This window comes from Megascapheus bottae, chromosome 4 (genome assembly GCF_031878675.1).
Source record: "Megascapheus bottae isolate mThoBot1 chromosome 4, mThoBot2.hap1, whole genome shotgun sequence".
Classification (NCBI taxonomy): Eukaryota; Metazoa; Chordata; class Mammalia; order Rodentia; family Geomyidae; genus Megascapheus; species Megascapheus bottae.
This window is the reverse complement of record NC_143512.1, coordinates 47,613,529-47,630,336: the sequence shown is the minus strand read 5'-3', so window position 1 is coordinate 47,630,336 and position 16,808 is coordinate 47,613,529. Positions and strand designations below refer to the sequence as shown.

The 16,808-nt window shown below is 37.7% G+C and overlaps 1 protein-coding gene across 2 annotated transcripts in view; it reads left to right on the top strand.

The window, feature by feature from the left end:
- Poc5 (POC5 centriolar protein) overlaps positions 1–16,808 on the top strand; it is a 38,399-nt gene that overhangs the window by 20,642 nt on the left and 949 nt on the right. For both annotated transcript variants that reach the window (XM_090331848.1, XM_090331849.1), the window contains 4 exons: positions 1,177–1,356; positions 2,817–2,970; positions 5,971–6,242; positions 16,463–16,639. In XM_090331848.1, the coding sequence (XP_090187974.1) occupies positions 1,177–1,356; positions 2,817–2,970; positions 5,971–6,242; positions 16,463–16,639 (783 nt within the window). The remainder of the gene's footprint in view (positions 1–1,176; positions 1,357–2,816; positions 2,971–5,970; positions 6,243–16,462; positions 16,640–16,808) is intronic.

The window sequence follows — 16,808 nt, the reverse complement described above, 5'->3', positions numbered from 1 at the left end:
GCCTTGAGAAATCCCAAGGACAGTGCTCAGGCCTTGAGCTCAAGGCCCAGGACTGGCAAAAAAAAAAAAAAAAAAAGCCAGAAGTGGATCTGTGTCTCAAGTGTTAGAACACTAGCTTTGAGTAATGAAGTTCAGGGCCTGAACTAGCAAAAAAATAAATAAATAAAAAGGAATGTTTCCTAGTGTTTTCATTTTTTAACTGCAGAAAACCAAATTCCATACTAATCCCTAAAATTATACCTTATGCATTTTTTTTAGGGTTTGAACTCAGGGCTTTGCACTCTCCCTCTGTTTTCCAATCAAAGTTGGCATGATATCATTTAAGCCATATCTCCAGCTCAGCTTTGTTGCTGGTTAATTGGATGTAGACTTGTCTGCCTGTACAGGCTCTGAACCTCAGATCTCAGTCACCTGAGTTATAGGATTATAGACGTAAGCCTCCAGCTCTTGGCTGACTTTTCCATAGTTTCAAACTATGGACCATAGTGAGTAAATATGTAGTTAAAAATTGGCTGGAATAATGGCTAGAGGTGTAGAACAAGTGTACAGGGTTCAAGTCCCCAATATCTGAAAAAAAAAAAATGTTGGCAATAATACTTGAGATACCATCACTTCTGAGCTAGTTTTTCAAATTTAGGAAAAGTGGGAACTGGAACTACTTCTTCACAAAAATTCTGATAAAATGGTGTATGTTCCCTATGTGGGTCACTCTGTCATATTTGGCACTATGTGTAATAGAAAGGTATGTAAGTTAAACCAACCTTTTTTATGACGATAGCAATTAAGGGAAAACAGTCCTCTGAAGTCACAGCCTTTATGCCTTCCAACTACTTCCAGTTATTCTTTTAGCTGGAAGGTCCTTTCTTCCATTTGGGTTTTAGTTTGGATTTTGGTGTTTGCCCTGTCTTGATTGGCTGTGGTAAACCATGATGTGATGAGGAGGAGGAGCCCAGGCTGTGAAATCAGACTGGCTTTCTACTGTGTGCCAGCAAGGCACTTAACCTGTTTTCCCATGTGCAAGTCAAAAGTGATATGATTACACAGATTAAACAAGAACGTATATATACTTCCTCTGTGCTGTGTTTACTGTTACTAATACATTTTACCAGAGTAAATGCGCTGGTAAATATATTTATAGTGTATTTGCTATTACCACTGTGCTCCTGTCTTTTGTAGGTTTATGAAGGCAAACTAGCTGATCAGTACTTCCAGCGAACCTTGCTAAAGAAAGTCTGGAAGGGCTGGCACTCTGTAATACAGAGGAAATGGAAAGAGGTGGTAGAACGAGCTTGTCAAGCAAGAGCCGAAGAAGTTTGTGTTCAGCTTTCAAATGATTATGAAAACAGAATTGCTATGGTAAACTTTTTTTTAAATTTTCCCTTTCAAAACAAGAGAAGTCATACTGTCAATTTATCATTAGGCTTCTTTTTTTAGTCTTTATCTAACCAAGAAGAAATATTCAAAATAAAACATTTATCCTCATATTAAATAAACTTAAGTTAAAATTATTTTCCTTCAACTTTTTCTTTTGTGCCAGTCTTGGGGCTTGAACTCAGGGCCTAGGAGCTATACCTGAGCTTTTTTGCTCAAGGCTAGTGCTCCACCACTTGAACCACAGCTCTATATCTGGCTTTTGGGTATTTAATTTGACATAAGAGTCTCATAGACTTTCTTGCCCAGGCTGGCTTTGATCCACAGTCCTCAGTTCTCAGCCTCCTGAAAAACTAGGATTATAGGCATGGGCCCCCACTGCCCAGCTTTCCTTTGACTTTTTAATTTTTTTTTGTCGGCTGCATCGGACTTGAACTATGGGCTTGGGTGTTATCCCTGAATTCTTCAGCTCAAGGCTACCGCCCTACCCCTGGGCCTAGGCATTGTCCCTGAGCCTTCAGCTCAAGCCTCCCTCCCTACCCCTGGAGCCACAGTGCCAACTTCCTGTTTTCTGGTGATTAATTGGAGATAAGAGTTTCAACAGACTTTTTTAGTGCCCGGGCTGGTGCCTGGGCTGGCTTTGAACCACAGTCCTCAGATCTCAGTGTCTTGAGTATAACTAGGATTACAGATATGAGCTCTTAAGTAACTAGGATTACAGGCGTGAGCTGCCTGCCCTGCTTCCTTTGACCTAATAAGAAAATTAGCATTACTTCCTTGGAAAGGCATTTGGGACTCAAAATGATATAAAAACTGTTCTAAAGAATGCAATCAAATATTTAAAAAGTTCACTACTGAAGCACCAAATTCTTAATATTAAAAGTAAATTTCATAATACAGAGTTTTCTACAACGCAAAGTGGCATGAAAAAATGCAATCCCTTTAGACTTCTATAAATAGGTTTTTCTAATTCTACCCATATTATAGGCATTTAATTAATTTTACCTGAAGGTATAAGGGCTGTCTATGGCTTAATGCAAAAGTACATAAAATTTTTTTAATAAATAAATGACATCTATTTTGTGTAATGAAAACATAACAGCAGTCTTCAATGGGACTGCTATGAAATTCCACTTAGTAAATCTTGATTTTATGGGAATGAAAATGGTTGAGGAAGTAGTGATGTGGCTCAAAGTGATAAGAGCACTAGCCTTGAGCAAAAGAGCTAATGGGCAATACCAAGGCCACATGACCCACAAAAAAGAAACAGAAAATGGTTGGTTGGAGACATAAGATGTAAGATGAGCAACATAGCATGAGAGGTAGTTGGCAAAAGCTGTTCTTTTATTTCATATAAGACTAAACCTCAGACTATGTAAATTTTTAACAGTAATATTCTTTATGTCTTAAATGTGTGTATACATATTTATTTCTTCTGGTTTTAGTTATCTGGAGCTTTGGAAAATTCAAAAGCTGAAATTCAAAGATTGCAACAAGAAAAAGAGCACTTTGAAGATTCCATGAAGAAAGCTTTCATGAGGGGGGTTTGTGCATTAAATCTTGAAGCCATGACTATGTTTCAGAACAAAAGTGAGACAGGTTAGTAATGCATGGAAGACTATCCTCACAAAAATAATTTGATTTCAGTTGATCTATAGTACTACTATTCTGCAATAATGTGCCTCATCAGAACTTTTTCATTTTTAGTTCAGGGGCATTATATCCAGCTTTAAATGTACCAGGAGATCATAGGTACACATGTGAAAAATCCTTATCAGAGCTTCTCACATTCATTTACAAGAAACCTGTTTCTCAACTTAAGAAGCTTGTGTGTTTACATAGGAACAGTATTTCCACTTTAATAAAACGTTAAAATTTAAATGTAAATACTGATGTGTCTCTTCAGGAAAGAAAATACGTTCTGATAATTACATAACCTGATTTGTTTTGTTCCTGTACTTTTGCTCTGTCAACAACTGTTTGGCATAGACATGCATTTTTATCATAGCAATGAGAGATATAGATGACAGGATAGTAAATCTCATAGCAGCAATAGAAGCCATAGAAGGCAAAAAGTCAGTTTAACCTAACAGTGGATATGCTTGGAGACTTTTAGGTTTTAATCACATATTACTATCAGCTATTTTTTAAATTTCTAAGAAAAAATTGCTTCTAATCTCTTTTCTGATATTAAAATGTTAAATTATTTTTATAACTCAGGCATATGTGTATGCTAGTCCTGGAGCTTCAACTGAGAACCTGGACACTGTCCCTGAGATCTCCTCTCCTCTCCTCTCCTCTCCTCTTCTCTCCTCTTCTCTTCTCGGTTGTTGGAATTGAACTCTGGGCCTGGGTGCTGCCTCTGAGCTGTTTGTTGTTCTTCAGCTCAAGGCTAGTGCTCTACCACTTAAGCCACAATGTCCCTTCTGGTTTTCTGGTGGTTTTAGAAATAAGAGTCTCACAAGACTTTTGTACCCAGGCGTACCCAGGCCGGCTTGGAGGCTTGGAACAGTGATCCTCAGATCTCAGCCTCCCAAGTAGCTAGGATTGATTACAGGTGTGAACCACTGGCGCCTGGCATTTTTGTTGTTGTTGCTGTTGTTGTTGTTTGTTGTTTTTCTGCTGGGCAGTGTTTGGGGGGTGATTAATTCAAGATTAGAGTCTCTTATACTTTCCTGCCCAGGCTTGCTTTCTAGCCTCAGATCTCAGCCTCCTAAGTAGTCAGGAGTTAGTGAGCCACCAACAACCAGCTATAATGCACTTTGTTTAAAATGTAATTTTATTGTCCTTAAGATGGTTACCTTATTAAGAGAGGTTACCATTTCATAAGCCAGGTAATGAGTGTACTTCATTTTTGAACAATGTCATATCTTCCTTTGCTTTCCCTCAGTTTCTTCATAAAATGCATTTTTTAATTAGAGAATTTATTAATGTTGATTTTTACATCATATTTTAAATGACAAGTTTAATGAACAAGTGTTCAAGGAGGGAATCTCTGTTTACAATCACTGGGACTTAGTATTTAGAAAATGCATTCTTTAATAACGCAAGGTTCCTTTAATGCATCTGTCTTGTTAGATTAAAATAAATGAGTATGAATGTGTGTGCACGTGTTGTGCGCATGTGCTGGTTCTCTGTAGTCTGTGGTCTGCAGTAAATCTTGTGTTATGTAGTCATCCTAGATTTTCCATTCCTTCTGAAGTGCTAGTGATCAAACCCAAGCCTCACACATTCTAGACCAGCACTCTACCACTCGCCTATATCCTCAGTCCCCTAAATCTATAGAATGTAAATTAGGGCAGAATATGACAATAAAAATGCTTTAAAATGATTTCTGTCAATTATTCAAACAATTTTGCACAAAGTAGATAAAACACTTTACAAATGAAAAAATGGATCACAGTTAAAGCTAGAATAATGGTCAAACTTAGCAGTTATCTGATTAAAAGAAACTGTGTAAATCAGTCCACAGTGGGAGACTTGGTCATGTGTCTGTCCAGACTAGACCTTTGTACTGATTTAAATTTCCTAATACCATCCACCTAGATACTTAGAGTCTTTTTCCATCAAAAGCATGTTAAAACTTAGCCTGAATGTGTATAGTAATAATCCCTTTCATTAGTGGAGGTTAAGCACCATAACCACTGTTAAATTTTTTAGTGAGCATAAACACTGACAGTTTAGGACTTACATCAAAGCCCAGAATTTTGAGTTGGTAAAAGAAATGATGTAGAAAAAATATTTAAACACAGAGCCTACATAATGTTCTCAATTGAGTATTCCGAAATATCTCATTGAATTTTCATACCTTGACCATATTGATTGATATCACAGAAATAGTGTTATGTAGATATGTAGAAAGTAACCAAACTCTAACTCTGAAGGAAAAGTACTCTAAAGTTAGACTGGATGCCTAACTCAAGTGTTAGAATGCTTACTTAACAAGTTCAAGCCCCAAGATGGATGGATGGATGAAATGGAAGGGAGGGAAGGAGAAAGAGAAAGGAGAGAGAGAAAGAGAGAGATCCTAGGTATTCAACATCTGTCCAGGCAGCTAAGTGGGTAGAGACTCTGTACTCATAGGTTATAAAATCAACCTGCAAGAACCCATTTCTTGAAGATTTTAATTTTACTTCCTGATTTCCTATTCTTTGTTGAAAGTCAAGAATTAAAATTGTTTTTGTTAGGATAGGAGTAGTAGATGAAAATGAAGGTGACAGAAAATAGTTACAAACCTAGAAATCCCAGGCCATTTGCCATGTTAGTTTGTATGAAATGCAAAAAGTTCTGTGTGATTACCTGCATTTCTAGAGTAGTAATATTATGGCAGCACACTTAATTGAACTTCATCTGAGCATATATTTTATGTAAGAGCAAATCACTCATTATCATTCCTGCTGAAGTAATGGTTCAAAGTCTTTAGTGGTTAAGACTAGTATTAACTAATCAATAACTAACTTCTAATTGAATAGTTGAAATAAATGACAAATAATGTATGTTTTGTGGGCCTTAATCTTAGCCGTTATATATTGATTGTTTAGTGGAGAATAGTAATTTTACCATAGGAAAATGGTAATAGAATGAATTTCCACTTCTTAGGGCTCGACTTCACAAATAGCAGAAAGGAAGAGGGGGGCCCTGGTTTTCAGGGCAGAGAGCGCCCCATGCATTCAGATGTCTCAGTGGCCGCGATGTCCTCAACAGTTCAACTGCAGACCCCTCCAGCAGCAGCCGGAGGCTTGGCCAGCGCATCTGTGCTCCCCGCAGCTGCTTCCATGACTTCTGCTGGAGCTGTGTCGGCCTCTTCTGTTCACGCTCCTGTGTCTGTGCTCAGCACAGGATCTGTGGCTGCTACTACACAGGAAGAAATGGTTAGTACAATTTATGCCTTAGGGAAGAGTTCAAAATATCTATACATTGGATGCTTTGTTATGATGGTGAAGGATATTACTTTTTTGTGTGTGGTGCTTAAGGTCAAAATAGAGACCTCATGCATGGTGGCAAGCACCAACCTACATCCCAGCTCTGCAAATTATCTTCTTATTTTTGAAAGAGCCATAAAAACAAAAGTAGGAAAAAGTTCATTATTTGGTTAACTTATTATAAAACTAATTGATCAAACTCTGATTTGTCCTGTCACCATGGATTCCTCTGTGACATTCAGAACTTTTTACAGTCATTCTTACTATTTTCGTGGCAAAAAAGGAGATAGAAAACTAGAGCAAGGAGGATTAGTATTCTGTGAAATAACATCTTCATTTATAGAGCTGTTTTTCACGTTTTTCTTGTTTGCACGCTCCTTTTGTGTAATAAAAGAAGTGTCAGAATGTCATGGAAAACAGTTTTCCAAGTACAGGTTATAGACAGTTCATATTGCAGCTCACTAGCTTGAACAATAGGTGGTACTATTTTCTTTCCTTCCTTCCTTTTCTTTCTTTTTTTTTCTTTTTTCCAGTTGTGGGGCATGAACTCTAGGCCTGGGCACTGTCCTTGAGCTCTTCAGCTAAAGGTTAGCTCTCTTCCACTTGAGCCACAGCACCACTTCCAGTTTTCTGATAGTTAATTGGAGATAAGAGTCTCAGGTACTTTCATGTCCAGGCCGGCTTTGAACTGTGATCCTCAGATCTCAGTCTCCTGAGTAGCTAGGATTACAGGCTTGAGCCACTGGCGCCCAACACTAATATGACTTTAAGTACCAAAACTTTCTCTTTCATAACTTTTTTTTTAAAAAATCAACTAAGCAGATAAATTGAATGTTCTCTGCCCTGATAGGGGCCCCAAAATGGTTTTTTACTTGATTCTGCTAAAACAGGAAATGATTTTCTTTTTTAATGATATTTGCATACCTTATTATTTCATCATAAATGTAAATATGAATTTGCAAGATAATCAGTATATAATACTGATTTTAATTAAGCCATCTTTTTAATATTATTCACACTGTTGTGTATTTTCTAAGTTTCTAAAGTCAGTTTCTATAAAATATAGCATGAACTAACATAACTTTGAAATGCTGATTATAGATACCTTTGAAGTTGTTTCCTCCATGAGTGGTAAATCATTTGAAAATGAGCAACTCTTGGTAGACATGGAAGCCATTGTGACAACTGTTTAACTCATGCGAGTCTATAGAGACTGCTCTGCCGTGTCTTTCCATCTTGACGTAAACATCTCTAAACAACTCTCAGCGGTGTTGAGTACACCTTGCCTTTGTGGTGTTTATCTTATAGTACTTCTCAGTCTAGTCATCTCTAGTTTTTCTCATATTCCTTCCCCCTCAGTCTCATGGTGAGAAAAGCTAGGAGCAAATGGAGTATTTGAATCCTCAAGTGTGACTAGGCAAGAGCAAGGCAGCAGGTGCCATTATATATTCTGTTTTAAATTTTTAGCAGTTTTCTTTCCCAGTGCCAGGCTCTCACACATCCTGTACAATACAGATGCCTTGCCAAGGAGCCCCGCCCCTTGCCCCCAAAGGATCCTCTTGTCAACCATTAATTTCATTTTACAATAGCATTTGAGAATCTTCATTAGGGCTGACATGCATATCTGTGCCAAATGCTGCCTTTCTTTGCCACATTTCTTTCCTAATAAATACTCCTATTACCTTAAAAAAGAAATCTTCATTAAAAATAAAAATACAGCGCAGTGGTAAAATGCATGCTTAGCACACAAGAGGCTATGGATAAAGTTCATAGTATTAAAAGCTAAATAACTTCCTAAAGAATTATAGTCAGAAACACTTCTCTAAATTCCTCTCTGTACACTCTCTTGACTGTTTCTTCTACTTAACCATTTACCCCTAAATCATGTGCTCGTGCATTATCCCTACATTTATGAATTTCTGACATTATCTGCTGACTGGATAAAAGGATTTGGTTTCCTGGCATTGCCTTATTCCTTCTCTTCCCACCCCATCCTCCTGGTATTTAAATATTTAGATGTAGATATTCCAACTTTAAATTAACTCTGCATTTGTGATGGCTGAGTAAACAAAGCAATGAATGTATACTATGACTGCATTTCCTTTTTAGTACAATTTTTTTATTCCTAGAATTAATCACTTTAATTTTGTGTTTGCTTAGTTTTCAATGAAATGTAATGGATTCTTTCCAACTGTAGGGAATTGCAACTAATACCGAATACCGTTTCCTCAGGGTTAATATGTTATTCTGTTGATTACACTTACAATGCTGTAATTCTCTCTTGGGTGGCATATACTATATATTCCAAACCATCCATATTCTGCCATTTCCATTCTCAGACCTATCTGTCTCTCTTAGAGCTCACTCCCCTTATTATTTCAGTAGCTTTCCACATCTATAACTGGATACAGATGTGTAGAGAACCACACAGGCTAAAGCAGTGTTTAAGTGCTTTTGGAAAAACTGCTGGAAGTTTGGATTAATGCTGCACACTGAAATTTCAGGTGTTTGAATAAATTAAACCAAAAATAAGTACATCAGAAGAATCTAATTACCTCAGCTGTCCAATGCAAGCTGTTTTGGCTCAGTTATAGAAACATGAAAACATTGATGACAAGATTAACTACAGCAATTGCAAACTTTATATGCATTGAAAATAAAGCTGAAATGAGGTAAACTGGGGAAATGTTTACATTATTGGATAACTATTTGCAATTATTAGATGAGGTGGATATTCATCCAAAGATATTAAAAGTTTTTGATTTAGGGCCAGGAGTTTGGCCTAATGGTAGAGTGCTTACCTAGCATGCACAAAGACTTGGCCTCAGTTCCTCCAATACCACATACATAGAAAAACGCCCAAAGTGATGCTGTGGCTCAAGTGGTAAAACTCTAGTCTTGAGAAAACCCAAGACAGTGCTCAGGCCCTGAGCTCAAGCCCAGGACTGGCCAAAAAAAAACAAAAATGTTTTTCAGAGCAGGTGATCAAACCATATCCTAGTTCATACTAGAGAAGTGCTTACCCCTCTTTGTTGGGTTGGTTTGGGTTCTTTTGGAGTGAATGGTAGGTTTTGATAGGTTTATTTATTTACGAGCCCACTGTGGAGCTTGAACTCAGGACCCATGCACTGTCCCTAAGTTTTTTGGGTCAAAACTATTGCCCACCACTTGAGCTCCACTTCTGGCTTTTTTCTTTTTTGCTTATTAATTGGAGGTAAGATTGGAGGTAAGAGTCTCATGAACTTTCCTACCAAGGCTGGCTTCAAACCATGATCCTCAGCTCAGCCTCCAGAGTATGAGTAACTAGGATTACAGGTGTAAGATATCAGCTTCCAGCTGGGTTGGGGTTTTTTTGTTTGTTTGTTTGTTTGTTTGTTTTGCCAATCGTGGGCTTGAACTCAGGGCCTGAGCACTATCCTTGGACTTTTCTCAAGCCTAGTGCTCTACCACCTGAGCCACAGCACCACTTCCAGCTTTTTTTTCTATGTATGTGGTGCCGAGGAATCAAACCTGGGTCTTCCTGCATGCTAGGCAAGGACACTACCATTAGGCCAAACTCCCAGCCCTGTTTTTTTATTCTGGTTCAAGGTCTTCCTATGTAGCCTAGGCTGGACTTGAACTCACAGTCCTCCTCTCTCATCTCATTACGTGTAAGAGCTGAAATTAAAGGAATTACAAGCATGCACGACCATGCCTGGCTTCGGAGCTATTAAACATTTAATAGAAAATATCTTCATTTTAATTTCTGAAAAATAAAGAACACGGATAGCAGACAAATTGGAAGGAAAACATGAAACATCATTAAAGAACCACAATTTAACCAAATAGTTTTACCTCAGCCACAAATACACAGCTATGTAATCTTGAATGTCATCCCACAGTGAGGACTGAAAGATGTAAATGCTGATGGTACTTTTGGATGATTATCTCATTCTCAATAATATAAAAAACTCAGAACAAAAAGAAATCTTACTTTGCAAAATACACTCTGTATAATAGGAAAAAGGAGTGAGCAATACAAGTCAGTATAGAAGCATCTCATGAAAAGTTTCTGTAGTATTGCATGAAAATAGTTTTCTAATAAACTGAGGGAAAAGGCAAAACAAAATCATATGTTATTGGTAATATTAATTTTGGGGGGGAATCCAAGAGCTCATAAAAGAGGTAGTGGTTGTGAAGAAATGAATGATGAGGAAACTATGTGACAAAACGGCAGTGGTCTATCCACAGGCATTACATGAGTGCCAGCTTTCTGAGTCCAGTGTTGAAATTCATCAAAGGAGTAATCATGCAAGAATAGGGAGTACACAGGGCTTCTCCATAGTCTGCAACTTCCTGTGAATCATCATCAATGCAAACGTTTCTAGACTCTTCTAAAATAGTTGGCATGTGGCTAGAGGGGAATTTTGGAGTATTTGGGGTTTGATTTTCATTTTGTCTTATCAAACTCTGGGGTTTTAGTTGTTGTTGTTGTTGTTGTTGTTTTTTGCCAGCCCTGGGGTTTGAACTCAGGGCCTGAGCACTGTCCTTGGGCTTTCCTCAAGGCCAGCTCTCTACCACTTGAGCCACAGCACCACTTCTGGCTTTTTTTCTATGTATGTGGTACCAAGGAATCGAACCCGGGTCTTTGTGCATGCTAGGCTAGTACTCTACCACTAGGCCAGACTCCCAGCCCTCAAACTTTATTTTTTTTTAAGAATTTATTAATGTTGATTTTTACATCATATTTTAAATGACAAGTTTAACAAATAAGTGTTCAAGGAGGGAATCTCTATTTACAATCACTGGGACTTAGTATTTAGAACTTAATCAAAATTAGGCTAAGGGTTTGTATGTCATAGAAACATCAATTTATGAAATAAAACATTATGTCTATAGAGTCATAGGTTTTTATGTCTATATAGTTATGTTTATATTTCCATTACCATGTCCATAGCTTTGGGTATGTAAATATTTAGTCCTCGCTCTTGTAATCTTTGGATTTAACAGCCGCATATTAAGGATACCATACGCCTTTTGTTCCTTAGGTCTTGACTTGTCTCACTCAACATGATTTACTCTAGATTCATCCATGTCCCTGTGGATGTCATTATTTTTTATCTTGTCTGTTGGCTATGTAGAATTCCATTGTGTATATATACCACATTTTCTGTATCCATTCATCTGCAGTAGGACATCCAGATTGTTTCCATCGCCTGACTATTGTGAATAGTGCAGAGATGAACATAGCTGAGCAGGTGTCTTTATAATATCCTGGGTCATGCTGTTCAGGATAGATGCCCAGAAGTGGTATGGCTGGATCATAGGGAAGGTCTGTTTTCACTTCTTTAAGAAACCTCCACACTGCTTTCCAGAGTGGCTAAACTAGTCTGCATTCCCACCAGCAGTGTAGTAGGGTTCCTTTTTCTCCACAACCCCACCAGCAACTGTCATTGTCTGAGTTAATCTTGGCCATTCTTGTTGGGGTAAGGTGGTATCTTAGGGTTGTTTTTATTTGCATTTCCTTTATGACCATAGATGATGAGCATTTTGTCATATGCTTTTCTGCCATTTTAATCTCTTCTGGTAAGTCTCTCTTTAGTTCCCTTGCCCATTTAGTGAATGGTTTATTGGGTTTGTGGGGGATTAGTTTCTTGAGTTCCCTGTAGATACTGGATAGTAAGCATTTGTCAGATGTATTGTTGGTGAATATCTTTTCCCAGTTGGTTGGCTGTCTCTCTACTTTTGCAACTATGTTTTTACCTGTACAGAAACTTTTTATTTTTAGGTAGTCCCATTTATCAAGTCTCTCTCCAATCTGTTGTGACTCTGGGATTCTGTTCAGGAATCTTTTGCCTGTGCCTATGAGTTCCAGTGTCTCTCCTACTTTATCATGTAGCAGTTGCATGGTTTCCAGTCTGACGTTGAGGTCTTTGATCCACTTTGAGTTAGTGCTTGTGCATGGAGAAAGGCTAGGGTCAATTTTTAGTTTTCTGCATGTGACTGCCCAGTTTTGCCAGCACCAATAATTGAATAGACTGTGTTTGTTCCACTGTATATCTTTGGCTCCTTTGTCAAATACAAGTTGCCTATAGGTATGTGGTTCTGTTTGTGGGTCTTCTATTCTGTTCCACTGATCTTCTGGTCTGTTTTTGTGCCAATACCAAGCAGTTTTTGTTATTATGGCTCTTTAGTAGAGTTTGAAGTCTGGAATTGTAATACCACCAGCATTGCTCTTTTTGCCTAGAAGTGTTTTGGCTATTCTAGGTCTTTTCTTGTTCCATGTGAATCTTTGGATTATAGCTTCTATTTCTGTAAAGAATGTCTTTGGGATTTTGATGGGGATTGCATTGAATTTGTATATCAATTTTGGCAGTATAGCCATTTTCATTATGTTGATTCTCCCTAGCCATGAGCATGGGATGTCTTTACATTTCCTAGTGTCCTCTTTAATTTCTTTCATTAGGCTTTTATAGTTTTCATTGAATAATTCCTTTACATCTTTGGTTAAGTATATTCCTAAGTATTTTATTCTCTTGGGGGCTATTGTGAATGGGATCATTTTCTGGATTTGGCCTTCTGTTTGTGTATTGTTAGTGTACAAGAAGGTTACTGGCTTCTGAAGGTGAATTTTGTATCCTGCCACTTTGCTAAAGTAGTTTATTAATTCTAGAAGTTTGGGAGTGGAGTTTGTTGGGTCATTCAAGTAGAGGATCATGTCATCTGCGAATAGGGATAGTTTAATTTCTTCTTTCCCTATGTGGATCCCTTTGATGTCCTTTTCTTGCCTTATTGCTCTGGCTAATGGTTCCAGCACTATATTGAAGAGAAGTGGAGAGAGTGGGCATCCCTGTCTAGTTCCTGATTTTAAGGTGAATGGTCCCAGTCTTTCACCATTTAGTATAATACTGACTGTAGGTTTTTCATATGTGGCTTTCACTATTTTGAGGAAGGTGCCTCTTATTCCTATTTTTTCTAGTGCTTTCAACATGAATGGATGTTGTATTTTGTCAAATGCCTTCTCCACGTCCAGAGAAATTATCATATGATTCTTATCCTTAGTTCTATTGATGTGATGTATTACATTGATTTGCGAATGTTAAACCAGCCTTGCATTTGTGGGATGAAGCCTACTTGATCATAGTGTATGATTTTTTTAATTTGTTTCTGGATTCTGTTGGCCAATATTTCATTGAGGAGTTTTGTGTCTGTGTTCATTAGAGAGATAGGTCTGTAGTTTTCTTTTTTTGTTGGGTGTTTCCCTGGTTTGGGGATGAGAGTAATATTAGCTTCATAAAATGAGTTTGGTATTGCTCCTTGTGTTTCTATTTCTCGGAAGAGTTTCAAGAGTATAGGTGTTATTTCATCTTTAAATGTCTTGTAGAATTCCGCAGTGAATCCATCTGGACCTGGGCTCTTTTTGGTTGGCATTTCCCTGATTGCTTCCACAATTTCGTTGTAAGAGATTGGTTTGTTCAATTTGTTTACCTCGTCGTTGTTCAGTGTGGGTAGCCTATATTTATTTAAGAAATCATCCATTTCTACTAGATTTTCTTGTTTCTTTGAATATAGGCCCTGGTAGTACCAATTCATTATGGACTGAATTTCTTGAGAATCAGTTGTGATTGTTCCCGTGGGGTCTCTAATCTTGTTTATTTGAGTCTCCCCTTTCCTTTTTTTGATTAATCTTGCAGGGGTCTGTCTATTTTGTTGACTGAAAAAACCAACTCTTTGATTTATCGATTTTTTGTAGAGTAGATCTTATTTCAATCTCTGATATTTCTGATTTTATTTTTGTTATTTCTGTCCTTCTAGTTGTTTTAGAATTAACTTTTTCTTGTTCCTCTAGGTGTTTCAGGGTTTTTTTTAGGTTATTTACATGCTCTTCTGTCTTTTTAATATGGGCTCCTAGGGCGATAAATTTGCCTCCTGAACAGCCTTTGCTGTGTCCCATAAGTTCCTTTGTGATGTTTCTTGATTGTCATTACATTCAAGGAGGTTTTTAATTTCTTTTCTGATCTGATCTGTTACCCAGGAGTTATTCAGAAGTGTGTTGTTCAGTTTCCACGTGATTGAATGTTTTTTGACTTTGACTGCATTGTTCAGAATTAGTCTGACTCCACTGTGGTCTGATAGAATGCATGGGATTATATCAGTCCTCTTGTATCTGCTTAAGTTTTCTGTATGAACTATTATATGATCTATTTTGGAGAGTGTTCCATGTGCTGCTGAGAAAAATGTAAAAAGTTTCGCCGTTGGTTGGAAGACTCTGTGTATATCTGTTAAGCACAGCTGGGCTATGATGTCGTTTTAGTCTATGGTATCTTTGCTTAACTTCTGTTGAGTTGACCTGTCATTTGTTGAGAGTGGTGTATTGAGGTCTCCCACTATGATTGTGTTTGAGTCTATCTTGTGCTGTAATTCTAAGAGAGTTTGTTTGACGAATTTGGGTGCTCCCGTATTGGGAGAGTAGATGTTTATAACTGTAATATTATGGGCATGGATTGTACCCTTTACTAATATATAATGGCCGTCTCTATCTTTATGTACTGATTTTACTGAGAAGTTACTTTTGTTGGAGATTAAGATTGCTATTCCTGCTTTTTTGCTTGGTGCATTGGAGTGGAAAATTCATTTCCATCCTTTCACTTGGAATTTGTTTCTGTCTTTGGCAGTGAGGTGGGTCTCTTGGAAGCAACATATGGATGGGTGGTGTTTCTTAATCCAGTCTGCTGCTCTGTGTCTTTTGATTGGATTGTTCAGCCCATTCACATTTAGGGAAATTATAGGGAAGTGGTCAGTGTCCATTGTCATTATTTATTTTTACTTCTAAGTTTCTTTATCTCTTTTTCCCCCCTTTTGTGTTTAGTGAATTATAGATATTTGCTTCTTGATGGGGGTTCTTGATGTTCTACAATTTGTTCTCGATTAGTTAATACTTTTTGTAACACTGGTTTAGTGTGCACGTATTCATAAAGCTTCTCTTTAGAGTGAAATATTCTTGTTTCTCCCTCAAATGTAAATGCTAGTTTAGCTGGATATATCAGTCTGGGTTGGTAGTTGTTGGTCTTCAGGACATCAATGATGTTTTTCCAAGCTTTTCTTGCATTTAGAGTTTGCGTGGAAAGATCTGCTGTGATTCGAATTTTTTTCCCATTGTAGTATAGGTCTTTGTTTTTGCAGCATTTAAGATCAATTCCTTGGTATTCGGGTCTAGTGCCTTTACTATGATATGTCTAGATGAGTTCTTTCTAGGATCTTGCCTTTTTGGAGTCCTGAAACCTTCAATAATGTGAGTATTTTCCCTTTTGAGGTTGGGGAAGTTCTCTGCTATGATTTTGGTGAATAGGGGTTGCATTCCTTTGTCCTGAAATTCGGCCCCCTCATCAATCCCTATTATACGAAGATTAGACTTCTTTGCTGCATCTGCCAGTTCCTGGAGCTCTCTCTGGTGGATTCTGACAGATTTTTCCAAGGTGGCGATTCTCTGTTCCAGCTCCTGCGTCAAACTTTATTTTTAAGTGATGTTAGTATATGTACGCATGCACATACCCACACACAGCAGTTCTGAGCTTGAATTCAAGGTGTAGCCACTGCCCTGATTTTTTTGCTCAAAGCTACCTCTTGAGCCACAGCTCCCCACCAGTTTTTGTTTATTTGTTTGTTTGTTTTGTTGGGTTTTGGGGGGGGGTTTGGTGGTTAATTGGAAATTGGAGTCCCACAGACTTTCCTGCCTAGACTGGCTTCCAATCCTGATCTTTAGATGTCAGCATCCTGAGTAGCTAGGATTATAAGCATGAGCCACTGGTGACCTGTGCTGTGTGTTTTCTTTGAAAGAAATAGAGATTTACCATGAGAATTTGTTGGAAATGAACTTTGCAACTTGAGAAGGAGACAGGGGAGGGAAAGTGGGAGAAAATCATGGGAAGGGAAGACTGTGCAAGAAGTAATGTACTCATGATCGTAACTAGTCCCATTTTTTAAAAATAATAAATTTTAAATTTTATTCTTAAATTTATGTGCCACTGCTTGCATATAGAGACCCCGTTCTTGAATACTTATTTTTTAAACTTGACATTTGAAATATGATGTAAAAAAATGAATGTTAATAAAGTAAATATTTTTAAAAAAAAGAGAGAGAGAGATTTGCTATGACTTTTCTACCAACTGGATATTTGTTTGTTTTGTAGTATGTGCCAAGAGTGGTAACTTCAGCACAGCAGAAAGCTTCAAAAACAATTACAGCCCGGATCACGGGGAGATGTGATTTTGCTTCAAAGAATAGAATTAATAGCAGTTTGGCTATAATGGGAGTTTCTCCTCCCATGAGCTCCGTTGTTGTGGAAAAACATCATCCAGTCACAGTGGTGAGTCCACAATGAATTATTATCCACCGTCTTTTTCCTGAGAGTTTGTACACTAGAAAAGCCATCAAAAGAGTTTGAGAGATACAAAAATTCATCCTGCCTAGCACTTGTTTTTCCTCCTCTTGCTTACCATCTCCATACACTATATTTACCATGTCTTTTTTTCTCT